At 42.2% G+C, this 14,700-nt stretch overlaps 1 protein-coding gene across 9 annotated transcripts in view; it reads right to left on the reverse strand.

Annotated features, from left to right (window-relative positions):
- Positions 1-2,993: 2,993 nt before the first annotated feature.
- LOC133367235 (signal transducer and activator of transcription 5B) overlaps positions 2,994-14,700 on the reverse strand; it is a 79,491-nt gene continuing 67,784 nt past the window's right edge. For 8 of the 9 annotated variants that reach the window (XM_061591229.1, XM_061591227.1, XM_061591223.1 and 5 more), the window contains 6 exons: positions 13,565-13,659; positions 13,333-13,463; positions 10,225-10,380; positions 8,713-8,764; positions 7,709-7,816; positions 2,994-6,279 (listed from right to left, as the gene is read on the reverse strand). In XM_061591229.1, coding sequence (XP_061447213.1) covers positions 6,153-6,279; positions 7,709-7,816; positions 8,713-8,764; positions 10,225-10,380; positions 13,333-13,463; positions 13,565-13,659 — 669 coding nt within the window. In that variant the 3' untranslated portion in view covers positions 2,994-6,152. Of the gene's footprint in view, positions 6,318-7,708; positions 7,817-8,712; positions 8,765-10,224; positions 10,381-13,332; positions 13,464-13,564; positions 13,660-14,700 lie in introns of all 9 variants that reach the window. The other variant, XM_061591224.1, reaches the window with a different exon arrangement.

The following is a 14,700-nucleotide window of genomic DNA, read 5'->3' on the forward strand; positions in this document are numbered from 1 at the left end:
GTGCATGGATGGGGAACCTGCGGCCCAAAAAGAATTTATGATCCTCAGCCTAATTTCATGCAAGTGGGAAGCAAAAATGGATGGAGCAATGGAAGGTGTGGTGAGGGAAAGCCTTCTGCTAGCACTCTGGCAAGGGCGATCTGTCCTTCCCTGGCAGCCTGCTGGGTAGGGAGGAAGATGGGTAGATGAAGAGGAAAAGAGAGATGAGGGTGGAAGAGAGGTGGCAGAAAGAGGGGCCCTCCAGACAACCTATTTGTTGGGCATTCACCTTGATTTGCTTGCACAAAGCTTATGCCGTGGTTAGACTGCATGTGGTTTTTAACTGAGCATTTGTTCTGATTTGTTTGCTGGGCAGTTATACCACAAGCATTCATCTTGATTTGCTTACAGGTTATTTACATGTCTTCCTGTTAGTCAGGTCACTCATTCCACACTTTTCATTGCATCACCCCATAACTTTCTAAACAGCAAAGTCTTTTTTAAAATGTAGTTTTGTTGTGCTACAGTGACAGAGCCTTTAATCCACTTTAAATGTGGAAGCCTAAAGTTCTGGTATGTGATTGATTCTCTCCTGCAAAATACTGACAATTTGGAGGTGCCCAGAAAACCAGGGATGATCCCATCCACTTTTTCCTTTGGCCCAGCCCAGCATGTTATCTGTGACAGATTACCTTTAAAGAAATATGGTCCTCAAGAGTTAGGGTCCCCAATGCGGTGCCCATAGGCACCCTGGCATACTTCCTCTGTTGTCTGCCTAGGCCCTCTGTCCCTCCCAATTTTTAAAAAATGAGTTTGTTTGCAGGGACAGGGTGCCTGCATGCTTTTTTGTATGTTTGTGCCTGTGTTTAGGGCAAGTACAGATAGATGTTTTGCAGGGAAGGTTAATAGCATCATCGGTTTTTCCTGAAAGGGGTCTTTTGCTGTACCCACAAGTTTCTTAGATTTCCGGATAAGCCCCCAAAAGTTGGAGACCCCTACTCCAGAGTTTCCTCACTCCTGTCTGAAGTATGAATGGAGGAGAAAAGTGATTCTGATGCATTTTAAAGGAGAAACTACCTAATTTGCACCTCTTAAACCAATATATGAACCAAAACAGAGCTATCCTTTGAAATTCACACTTCTCTGAATTTTGCAACCTTGTTCTCCAACAAACAATGTGTACAAAAAGCCATGCATTGAGGGAAATGTGCATAAAAACACATAGTGGAAATAACATACAATACAAAAATGTATTATTTTACAGGAAATGTCTTGCAAAAATTTGTATATTGGTCAAGACTGCATACAAAATTTATTAGGAGAGCACACTAAAAAGCTGGCAATTTTTTTTTTTATGAGGATTTTAAAAAAAAAACCCTGCAAATTGCTGCAGAAATGTAAAGAACTCAATTTAAGACTGGAAAAATTAGAAACTAAAACTGACAGATTCGTCCATCCCTAGCCTGAAGACACACGATACAACAGATGTTGCCTTGTTCAACTGTTTGGGAGTCCAGCTCACTCCTTTTGTGCTCAGCTCTATTGCAAACTGGGCTGAAACAGAACTAGGAGCATCCATGCAAACTGATTAGACAAGACACAATGGATAGTGTCAGTGAAATACCTACTCCTCTTTACTACCTTTTTAAAAGCAACAGTAGCAGTGAAACCACCTTGAAAAGTTCGCTTACCAGAGAGCTCAGGTCAATAGTTACATGCTTCTCAAATAAAAAGGCGTTTGGGGTCTCAAACTTGCTTGAAAGTAACAGCTTTTGATCTTGAACCTCTGAACTCCTACTCCCAGATACACAGAGGATGGCTGAGGTTATGCAGGGGTGTGGGAAAGCCACGCTCCACTCCCAGGCTGTGTATGCATTTATTATTATTTTTGCAGTTGTGCAATTAGGTCATTTTAGGCTCTAGACTTAATGGTCTTAGAGGAAGTGCTCTTGATGATGTGTATTATTTTGCTTACTCCAAAATGTGGTAAGCCAGCTCAGCTGCGCTTGGGGGCTCTCCTGCTCCTTCGGCTGAGTGGTGCCCTGGACTTCTGCCTTCAAAAGCCTGCCCTGACAACACTGCTACATTTTGGAGCAATGGGATGATTTTCTGGAGCAGGGGATAAGCTGCCTTATAACAATGCAATTTATTTGTCCAACTAACTCAACACTGTTGACTAAAGACAGACAGCAGCTCTCAGTCTACGGTGTAAAACAGAGACTGCACCTTCTTAACTAGAGATGCTAGGGACTGAACCTAGGACCTTCTGCTTGCAAAGCAAGTATGGTCCCTCCCATATAGGTTGCCGGTACGTTTGTTCCAGGTTGCTCCTCCATTTATAATAAACTAACTATAAATACAGCAGGGCCAAGGGCAGCTCAGTTAGGAGGACAGGCAACTGCCTACAATGGCAAAATTCAAGAGGGACTGGGCTACTTATCCTCAAGGAGAAGCCAGACATAATTGCCTCACTGTAAATCATTAGGACAAAAAGGGTCTGGGATGGGGTGTGATGGCGAAGGCCATATAGGTCAGTGATAGAGCATCTGTTTTGCAAGCACAAAGAAGATTTCCAGGTATAATTGCCAGCATCTCCAGGTTAGAAATGTCCTCTGCCTGAAACACTACAGAGCTGCTGCCAGTCAGTGTAGACATAACTCAAGTTGGATGGACCAATGGCCTGACTCAATATAAGGCAGCTTCTTCGAAGTGTGTGTTTTACAACAGTGGGGCCAGCCAGCGCAACTTCACTCCCTCGATCATTACTACAGCAATCAGATGAGGAGAGAACACCGTAAAAGGGCTTTTGTCTCTTTCTAATATGCCCATAACATACTCAACACACTCTTTGCAGATACTTAAAAACCTCAAAATAGCAACATTCTTGTTCTCCATTCCTAAAAACAGGTTGAGGAACTTGTTATAATTTTAACAGCAAGTAAACAGTTATACACACACCACTCCAGTGCCCTTGAGCGTTGTGATCATTGTTAAACAAAAAACCACATTGGCCGTTACTTCCCCTGCAAAATTACAGACAACACTTTTATTGGTAGCACAGGGCTAGAGAACATCTTTCAAAACATGTTTTTCCACATAGAAGTGTCTTTTGTTCCAAATAAAACATAAAGGCATTTTAATTTATATCTCTTGAGCCGCCCCCCTTTTAAAATTTAATACAAAAGAAATCAGACTTGCCCCATGACTTCTTTATTTTCTTTTTAGAGAGTGACATTTTAGCAGAAAAATATTTTTATATTCCATCAAAACTCTTCATAGATTTGGCAAAGTCTTTATTTAAAATAGTGCAATATTTGTGTTGTGTCTCCCTGTTTTTAGGGTGCTTTCCCCCACTTTGAAAATACTAGCAATATTTGCAATTGTTGCTTGGACAGACCTGTTCGCACTAGTGAAAATTGAACCGGCACAATCCACTAAGAATTTGTGTGCAATGGAAATGAATGGAAACACGGTGCTCTCTTGTAGGAGCCCCACAGGACAACCTCCTAGTGGATCACATTGCCCTGTGCAAATGGAAAAAGAATGAGGAAACCACCACACCCGATTCTGTGTCAGGCTGTTGATCAATGTTTATGTACCAGTCTGACGCTGGACTGATATACCACATTCCTGAAACTAAATTTGCCACCCTTCAGTCTCTTGTAAGGAATTTTAATTATCTGTACACAATTCACAGTGGTATTATTATTATCATCTTATTTAAGCATAATGCTTTGCCATGTTGCCTTGTGTCACATAAAATTTAGGAACACAGAAAGCTTCTTTTTACTGAATTGGACCATTGGTCCATTTAGCTCATTATTGCCTATAAGGACCGGCAGTGGCTTGTCAGGGTTTCAGATGGAGATCTTCCCCAGTCGTATGTGGAAATCCCAGGGATTGAACCTGCAGCCTTTTACATGCAAAGCATGTGCTCTACCACTAAGAAACAGCTTTTCCCTGTTACGCAAAGTATCAGCTCCAGGCCACTGTTGTGTCTTAGTGGAAAACGTAAATGGCACTCCTTTGCCCACACAAATACAGATCACTATCTACTGCGAGGTTCTCCAGCACAAGTTTCTATAATGTACAGTAGCTGATGCTGCAGCTCCTGTTCCTTTTGATGAGGCATGCATAGAACTTTCTAATGAATAGTGCCCATGGGTCAGATCTGCCTCCCACTCAGCCACCCTTAACAGTAACCAACATCTACCAAGCAAGGCAGCCGCCACACCTTTCCTCTTGGTGAGGGCTGTCTCTGGCTACTGAGCAGAAGGATCAACAAAAGTGCAGGTTTTCAAGTGCAATATGGCCAAAAGTAGTCTTCTACCTCCCCCCAAATTTCCCCTTCCACTATGGGTAACAAAAATGTTTGTTTCTGTGTTCAACACACTACAAAAGGTTCAAAAAAGGTGTCTGAAACAGCTGGAAGAGGCCCTATGACCAGGGAGGGTCCATAGCCTAGTGGCAGAACACATATAGAAAGTTCCAGATTCAATCCCTGACATCAGGTAGCAGGTGATAACGGGAGAGACCTCTGCTGAAGACCCTTCGAGAGCCATTGCCAGTCAGAGTCGACAATACTGGACCAGATGGAATAATACCCCGGCCTGGCATAAGGCAGCTCCTTATGTTTACTGATCCTGCCATCTGAAAATCTTGCAAACCTCCCATACTTTTCAGCTTTTAAAATAAGCCATCTTCTAAACCTTGAACATTCTGTAGCAGGGTCCTCAGGACAAACTTGGGCTGCATCCTACACACACTTGGGAGCTGGAAGAGAATTTGGCTTTGCCATTTGCCTGCTGTTAGTGGGAGATGCAATCTAACCATTTGAGCATGATCCAAGAGCCGTCATTCTCCTGATACAGCCACCCCGCAGGAAAATCTGAATTTAAAAAAGCGAACTGGATAACTGTTTGCTGTACACTTGCTTTGTTGATGCTAGCAAAAACACGGGGGGGGGGCTGGATCGGAAACTGGATCCATCTTCCTAACAAGTCACCTGCTCACAGACATAGATGAGAAAAATCTGTAACTTTTCTGTTAAAATAGCCTGAGCTTTATTGACTAGTAGGTATAAAAATAAATGCTCGGTGGGAGTTGTTCTTCCCATTTTTCAACCAGATGAAAGGGTGAGAAGGGGGGAGGGTTAGAAGAAAAGAGAAATAGGTCTGGCAGAATTTGTCCATGCGCCTACAACTCTCTACTTAGGGCATCCCTTTTGTCTCTGAACCCAGCAATGAAATCCTGGAGTCTGCTTTCCATGCCACCTGAACAGGGGAAACATAGTTTCCAATTCTAACATCTGCACTTTGTTTGCAACTTATTTTTTTAAAAATCAAAAAACACCTTCAGCAATCTGCTGAACCTGTGATACCTGTGAACAAAATGTTGGGTCCGTCAAAAGCCAAGGGTACTATAGATGCAGGAGCCAAGAGGTAAGTGACTATCTTGCGACAAAGCAAAAAGAGAGGGGCTAGGTTAGGCTATGGTGGGGGACAGAAAATGACTCCAGAGGGTCTTGTCAACCCAGGGGAACCTGTTACGCGTGGGGTACTGCAGGGGGTCCAAAGAGAAGCAGCCCCCCCACTGAGTCAGCGTCTCTTGCACAGAATGCTGCACACATGAAACATAGGCCAAATGCAGGCGTGCGTGGACACAAACACACACGCACCATTTATCCTGGGCACAGCTGAGAAAAGAAATGTCCGACACAAAAAAGATTACAAAAGGTGATACTTCAAATAAGGCCTACTCTCCTCCACAGCTCAGCCCCCTCTTCTCCCAAAAAAACAAGAAGGCTCCTGGGCAAAGGATGGCAGTGTGCTGAATTCTGGGAGGATTGGGAAAAGGGGAGGGAATGATTCCCAACACAGATCAAATGGTAGCTTGGCGGAAGGAGGCAGTGTGCCAAAGCGAAAGGCCTGAGAAAAGCCTCTCAGAAGAGCAGCTGGGAAAACCAAGCGATACACTCCACTGCCTTTTGTACATGGGCAAGGGGAGAGACAACACCCACTGCCTCTCAGGCAACCCCCTCAGTCAAAGCAGGGCAAGCCTGCCCTCACTATGGGGTGAGGAAATGCATCCCCCCACAGCAGCTGCACTCCTTTACGGCAGTGCCCCCCGTTTTTCACAGTCTCTGCATGGTCTCTCCAGGGAACAGGACAGGGTCATGACTGGGCATGAGAGATCCACTGGCTGTCCATGGGGCGCCTCAGCAGTTCCTCCACATGTCGTGCCACATCCATTGAGTCATCCAGGTCAAAATCCCCTTCTGGGTCCAGAACGGAGTCAGCACTGAGACAGAGAGAAAGGGGCAGTATGGGTCAGGTAGCCTGCAAGGGAGAAAAGCCCCTCAGCTTCTGATAAGGCAGGAAACTGTTTGTGAAGTGGCTGTGCTTCTCAAACCATTCCCAACACCTTCAGAAAATTATTTTCTTTGGCTTGTTTGGAGGAAGCCGTAAGAGATAAAGTTGGGTTTAAACAAAAGAGTATACACAGCTGCTCCTCACAAGTCCCATGTGTCTTTTTGGAGAAATACAATTTCATAGAGATTTCATTTTACTTTTTAATTACAAACCCAGGGATCAAGAAGCCAGCAGTGGAAGTTTGTTAAAACCTGAACATTCATCCATCTTGTTAGTCAGGAAATTATGCATTGCCCCAGTATTCATCTGCTACAGGGAAGAGCTAAAACAACTGAACTTGGTATATTATTTTCTAGTGTTTGCAACAGTGACAGAAAACATGAGGCATAAGGATATCCTTAATATGATATCCGTCATATATCATATATCCGTCGGCAGGCAAAGACTTTTTTATTCCGACAGGCTTTTGGACTAGAAGATGTTTAAGATAGGGCCTCATAAGGTCTGTTGTATTGTTCTATGGTCCTATTCTTAATGTTTTAAATTGTCTTAGTATTTTAAGTGTATGTTTCATGGTTTTAATGTCGCAAATAGTTTAATTCGATTTTAACTGTATATTTTTGTATTTTTTTTTTACCTATGTGTAGTTTTTATTTGTAAGCCGCCCTGAGTTCCAGTTCTGGAAAAATGGCGAGGTAAAAATAAAGACTCATTCATTCATTCATAGTACTTTAGCACTCATGTAACTTGGTCAGCTTTTGACCGTGCTCTAACATATTAGGCAGATGGCCATGTGGCGCTTGGACTGGGGGAGCTCAAAAGTAGTATAGTCCACTCTGCCACTGCAAAACTGAACACCCCTATTTCTAACATATGGCAAATTAGGCATAAGAACATGAGGTTGTGGGGAAATTAGATTTCTTGGTATGTTTTACTCCGTCAGTTGTCAGATAACTTAGCCTGGAATTATTTTTTACTAGCCTGCTAAGAGGCTGGTAACCCAAATTTCTATGATGGCCATGGAGAAAGAGAAGTTCCCTCCTCCATGAAGAGCCCTATCAAATAGGCTGGCAGAGGAGGGATAGGTTTGAAGGGTAGGTTTTCCTTCCTCTGTAGCCAGCTTAGAAACCAAGAGAAAGGAAGAACAGGGAAATCTGTCCTTCCTCTGACAGCCCACTCACTTGCCTGCATGGAATTCCTGGTTGCCCCTAGCTACCAGACAAGTTATTAAATATAAGTCTGAATAACACTAGGTTTGCTTAAGAACAGTTGAGGAGCGATAAGCTCAACTCCCTCTCAGCCATTCAGCCTAACCCACTTAAGTGACAGAGCCCCCTCCCCACCCTTGCCGTACTTACTTCTGTGCATATGTATTGTAGTGGGACGGATGGCAGACAGCTGGGGATGAAGCTTGCTCCATGTAGGTAGTCCCTCCACCTGTAGAGTCTCCAGATGGAGTGGCAAACCTGCAACAGATGGGGTGCATTGGCATTAGTCTCATATTCCCAAAGGACCATTTGCCTGACCCACTGAATCCATCATGGCGGCACTTGATATAAGCCAGAGAGGACCACCTCTTTGTTACCAGTCCTCCCAGCCTCAATCATGGCTTAGTTAAGACACAGCAACTTTGCCTCTTCCTTCAGCAACAAGGGCCCATCTGTCTCAATTAGCTTATACTCTCCTGCCTGCTACTTACTGCAAGAGAGTCACTTATCGGAGGTGATCTATTTCCTGTTTCCTGCATGCCTTCCATGCCCTGTGTCTTGAGGATCCCCTATGGCTATATCTGAAGCAGCCAAATTCCCTCCTTCCCATCACAAGTGGAAGCTGGCAGTAGCAGCAACAGAAAAAAAAATCTGGGGGAGCATATATTTCTAGGTGGGTGAAATGTACTAGGTGTATACGGGGGGGGGAGCTCCTTATTGGTGGGTGCTTGCCCCCTTGCCCTCCATTGACACCATCCCTGGAAGAATAGAGGGCAGGAAGCACAGAGACACCTGCAAACAAACAAGCCCAATCAGTGTGTGGGGAGAAGACAACTCTGACCATGAAAGCCACAAGCCCTCGACCATATTTCTTAGCTTTCTGCCACACATTCCTTCTCTTAGGAGTACAGCTGGCAAGATAACAGACCCAGACACATTTAGTTTGCTCCAGGTTTTTAAAAAGATGAATCCTGATGAAGATGCCATCACCCTGGGATTGGAGATGGGACAATTGCCAGAATTTTTAGTTGAAGGGTAGATGGGGAGAGATGGCAGCCAAAACTGACAGGAAGCATCTGTTACCCCTCACCCCCCACTATCTATATGGCCCTCCCTTTACAAAATATATTAGCCTCTTCTCCCATGTCACTCACTCTGGCACGACTTGCTTGATCAGTGGCTTCACATATCCATCCCCAGCCTTTGCTGAAAAGCAAAGAGGAAGAAAACAGCATTGAGTTATTATATAGGATAGGGCAAGTTCCTTACCCCACCAGCTCTATGCAGGTGCCCCAAACAGATGGGCACCAAGAAACAGTATGGCGTTCTTCTTGTCTTACTGTATTTATTTTAATTTTTTCTATCCTGCCTATTTCTTCAAATAGACTAAATGTGGATAACAAACCTTAATTATATATTCAAATAAATAAGTTAACAACATCCAACCTCTTAAACAAATCCCAGCAGCAGCATAAAAATAACACAGAACGGTGCCTGCAAAAATTGAACAATTGTTACCATAATCATCTTTTTTTAAAATTATACAATTAACCAGAGGGCCTTTTAAAAATGCCAGTATTTCACCAACTGCCTGAAGTAGTATAGTGATGGGGCCTGATGGACCTCACATGGCAAGGCATTCCATGGGGTAGGTGCAACAAAGGAATGTGCCATATCCCTAGTTAACATCAGTCTTGCCTCCCAAGGTTGAGGGATTCACAGCTGGTTCTACATGATGATTGGAGTGTGCAGAGAGGAACATATGAAAAAGACTAAGGTGCCCTGGTACTAACTAATTAATGGCTTTAAAGTTTAAGACCAGCATCCAGAAACTAATCAGCCACAAGTGCAAATCATATAGAACTGGTGTGATAAAATCAAGTCACTGAGCTCTCTTTAGTATTTTGGCTGCAGCATCAGAATTAAGTTTCTGAATTAAGTTTTCAAGGGCAGCCCCACTTGGAGCATGTTACAGTTAGCTAATCAGGAGATCATTGGAGCATAAATTACTGTAATAAAGTCTGCCTTTGCCAGGAAGAGCTGTAGCTGGCATATCAGCTGAAGCTAGGAAAAGGCATCCCTTGCCTTGTACAACAAATAGGTACATCACAGCTGGGGAAACCCACAGAGAAGGCAGGATTAAACCTCACCTAAACCCCTTCCTAGCTTGCTTTATCCCATCTGTTTTTGAGCTTTTCTAATTTCTGGAAACTTGGCTGTTTCCTCTGTGACAACAGTTGCTGACCAGGTTTTTAAAGTCGCACTGTTCTATCCTGGAACACCATTGGTCACAAAGAAACTTTTTTTTTCTTTTTGCAATAAATAATTTTTGCCTGTTATTCCATATTCCCAGGTTCTACACTAGTCAAGTATAGCTGTACCCACTTTCTTCTCCCTTCCCTTTGGAATATTCTCAGAGCCATTTCTGATATATTTTATGCATTTTTCCTTAAGTATCTGGCAAAATGCTATAATTATGTCTATATATCCCAAAAGAAAAGAATGCTGGTTTACAAATTCCAGAGGAAAAAAATGAGTTGCGGTTGAATGCAGCCATTGCTTAGGTTGCAGATGTCAATATACACAATAAACATTTAGACACGAGATCGAAAACAGACCATGCGTAGAAAGATCAGGTCAGTTTTCTTCAGGTGGTGCAAACTTACGAAGAAGTGGCATGTAGTATTTGGAGAAGACCTCTTCTTTGGGACGGTCAGGATACACATAGAGGAGGTATGGGAGGTCACCAAGACGGTCTGCCAGGGAGCGGATGGAGAAGTCACGGGTGGTGAAAGGCATCAGGTTCCAGAACATTCTGTCAGCTGTAAAATCCAACAGCATCATAACTCAGAAGTGAAAAATGTGCAGCTATGCTGACCAACTAGAAAGAGAAACAAATCCCTAAAGAAAAGCAAAATAACTGCACAGAAGTGTGGGGAATGGCGGCCTGTGTGGTAGTCCCTAAATCATGTGTCTCTCTTACCACAAAAGTGGATCTAGCATCTTCATCGTATAGCTTCGCCACACCGCTTTACTCTGGCCTCTGACAACTAAGATATCTTGTTTTTCAGGACCCACCTCTTTTGCTGAATTTACTGTTCTGTTCCATTTGGAATTATTTTGTCTTATAACTTTAACAGTTTTACCTGTTTTTATTATTGAATACTGTATAATTATAACCTGTCCTGGGACCTTATGGTGAAGGGTCGGTAAGAAAAGGGAAGGGCCACAGTTCAGTGGTAGAGCATCTGCTTTGAATCCAGAAGGTCCCAAGTTCAACACCCTGCTGCCCTGGGCTCCTGCTGGGAGGAAAGGTGGGATATATATCAAATAGTAAATAAATAAATAAATTGCCCAGGATCTCCAAGTAGGGCTGGGAAAGACTCCTGTCTGAAACCCTAGAGAGCCACTGCCAATCAGTGTAGACAATACTGATCCAGATGGACCAGTGGTCTGACTTGATATAAGAATCTTCTTATATTCCTAATCTTTATCCCAGTCTGCATCTGTGCTGGAATTTCTTTTTAAAAAATGTTTAAAGTTGTTGTTTAAAATATGTTTTTAAAGTTGCTTTGTTTTAGTATGTTTTTAAAGTTGTTTTGTTTTAATAAGTTTTAAAGTGCTTTTAGTGTTTTTGTTCGCCGCCTTGGGCTCCTCCTGGAAGGAAGGGCAGATAGAAATTTAATAAATAAATAGCCATATTTATGATTTAAAGTTGTTTTGTTTTAATAAGTTTTAAAGTGCTTTTAGTGTTTTTGTTCGCCGCCTTGGGCTCCTCCTGGAAGGAAGGGCAGATAGAAATTTAATAAATAAATAGCCACATTTATGACTATTACAAACAACACTGCTATAGAAAATTAGTTATATTTAGTTATAATAGCACATAATTTGTTATAATAGCATTGCCTACCAGCTCTACTTGGTTTGCTAGCTACAGCCCTTCCTGATAGCGATAGCTTGGTCTTGGAGGTCCATGCTCCAGTAACTTCTATATTGGACTATTTCAGTGGTCTCTGTGGGGCTGCCCCTGAAGATGGTTCAGAAGTTACAAAGTAGCTAAACTGCTGGTGGCTGTTTCTAGCCAGACTCATATTACACTGGTCTCAATGGATGTCAGTGTGCTACCAAGCCCAATTTAAGGTGTTGATATTGGCATGCAAAACCCTAAACCAGCGGTTCACGGCCTACCAGTGGTTCATGAGCTTCATTCAGGTGGTTTATGGCAGAGACTCTATTTTATTTTATTTTTTTCTTTAGTATTTATTGCTTCTTTTATTTCTTATTGTATTAAAATTTGAATTCCATATAATTAAAAAATACTTTTAGCATCTACCACTGTGTATTACAATTGCTACAACAGGCAGAAAAATCATAAAGTGGTCCGCCAAGACCCTTGGCAATTTTCAAGTAGTCCAGGAGAAAAAAAAGTTTGGGAATCACTGCCCTAAACTATGTGGGCCCCAAATATCTGAAGGAGCACCTCCTCCCATATCAACTTGTTCAGATGCTAAGATTGACAGAGGAGACTCTGTTAGCAGTACTGCCACCAAGTGGTAGTGGCATGTAAGAAAGCCTTCTCTGTGATGGCCCCCCAAGTTATGGAATGCATATTGCACCATTTCTGGTGTATCTTGCACCACTGTTGTACAGTTTTTGGTGTCAGGTCAAGAGGCACCTCTTTACCCAGATTTTTAGGTAAGTGGATTTTTACTCTCCTGAATTGCTGCACTTCAGTTTTGTTGCTCTGGTGATTTTGTTTAGTTTTATTTATTCATTTATTATTTTATTTATACCCCGCCCTTCCAGCAGGAGCCTAGGGCGGCAAACAGAAACACTAAAAACACTTTAAAACATCATAAAAAGACCTTAAAATACATTAAAACAAAACAATGTTAAAAACATTAAAAAAAACTTTAAAAACATCTTTTAAAAAAGGGTTAAAGACATATTAAAAGCAATTCTAACACAGACGCAGACTAGTTTTGTAGTTATAATGAACTGCACATTGTTTTAAATTGTGATATTTTACATAGCCTGCCCTGGGACCATTTGAATTTAAGTATAAATAACAAATAAATAATTTCCCACATGATGCAGTCACATCTCACCCCACTAATGGGAACATACAGGGCAGGAAAAGAAACTAGATGCATTTATAAGCCAACTCTTTTGACCCAGAGGGGCCAAATTAAGGCAGAACATAACAAATGTAATGCAATAAACTACAGACTATAAGCCAAAGCTGTATTCGCTGTGCAGCTGGACTAAGGATGGGTCCAAAGGCACATAATAATTTGAGTACCTATGTGAAAGCATACTAACTGCAAAGTGTACAGATGTACCTGTTGGTCTAGCTTCTGGAAACTGATTCAACCACTTTGCAGCAGCAGAAGTAACCAGTTGTGCAGAGCACTGACTGCCTGGTGTCTGCTATGTCACATATCCATTTTCCGCTTCCATCTGAGGAGCAGATCTACAACTGGATTTTCCATTTTTTGTTTTAATCAAAGTGATGAATCAATATTTAACATGAATAAACTTTCATGCACAGTGTTAAAATATATTACTGTTAACTGCTAGAAAAAATGTGATATCCTCACAAATTTTAGGAAACTTTCAGAAAAGTTTCTTAGAACCCCAGCAACAATTTATAGAGTATTGCTTATGGTAAACAACTGTTGTTTGGAAAGCTCTTGATCCAACTCTCTCAGAGCAGTCAAGGCCATAATACAGCATTTCTTTTGCAAAAAAGAAGGGGGGGGGAAAGAACTCACTGTTGTCAAACCTCCAGGCAATTGTGATACCTCCGATCTCAGAGTCACTGAACCTCAGAAGGAAGGTTCCATCTGGCCTGTTGCTTAGCAAGGTGTGGGCTTGCTGCTTATTGACAAAACCTAGGATAGCCCTGGAGAGATGAAAGAGAGGAAAGTCAGGCTACAAAGAGATAAGGTGTGGCTTACGCAGCCTGGAAGCTACTAAATGGAGCAAAAAGGTGGAGAATTTCACCCGTCATTCCAGTGAGGCTTCAAGTGTTTCTTCAGGACTTCCATGACCCCATCAAACCACTGCCAGAATGTGTAATTTCGCCCTGGAAGGTTCTCCTAGTTAAATTGAAAGAAAGAATAATATTCCTGTCTGTCACTCACTCAGGGTCTTGCAAAAGCAGCTGGAAGATTTTATGTGTGCTCTGTTCTTACACTGTGGACTAACTGGCAACGTTCACAGGCGAGCTCATTAATCACAAACTTTACATGGCTCTCTTAAGAGAAGCTGCTGCCTCCAACTCCCAATAGATGGAATGGCCTCTGGGCCTCTGCGGATGTGAACAATTTGTCAAATGAGTTTTTCCAAGGAATGCAGTTTGTCTGTGCAGATATGGCAAATGAACACAACCTTTATATGAACGGTGAGCCATGTATTTTAAATCTAGGCCCCAAACATATTTGTACCGAAAAAGCTGTGAAAGCAGTTCAGGCACCGCTCAGATGCAGATATTAAAAGTTCCCACTCAAGCCAGTTCAAGAAGATTTTTGATGGTGTGCCACATGAATGAGTGTCGTAGATAAGCTATTCACATCGCCAGATCCCTGCAAGCACATTTTGAGCCTGGCTTGCAAACAAGCAGCCTCAAAGCGTTCTGTGAGCTGCTGTAATTCAGTGATTGATAATTAATCTGAGGTAGGCCAGAGTTCAAATCACCCTCAGCCAAGAACTTGCTGGGTGACATTAGGCTACTCTCTTTTTCTGATACAGCCCTCCATCTCTAAAATGGGGGTAACAAAATTAGCCTATCTTACAGGATTTTCATAAGGATTGCTGAGCTACTGTATACACAGTTATTTGGAAAATTTAGGGAAAGTGTTATATAAATAATATTTGTTAATCTATATTCAAAGAAGGCTTGCTACTATCACAAGGATGGTGTGAATGAGCCCTCAGTTGAGAAATGTTTTTTTCTTTGTTATGTATCTTGATGATGATCAGCTGTTACTATAAAACACTTTGTTATCAAAAGGCAATTCAATTTCAACTCTTTCCTTCCCACAGTGCTCCTGTGAGGTAGGTTACCCATTTGCTCTTTTTACAGATTAGAAATTGAAAAAGAGCCACTTCCCCATGGGCACCAAGGGAATCCAAGGCTA

Source organism: Rhineura floridana, chromosome 11 (genome assembly GCF_030035675.1).
Source record: "Rhineura floridana isolate rRhiFlo1 chromosome 11, rRhiFlo1.hap2, whole genome shotgun sequence".
Taxonomy (NCBI): domain Eukaryota; kingdom Metazoa; phylum Chordata; class Lepidosauria; order Squamata; family Rhineuridae; genus Rhineura; species Rhineura floridana.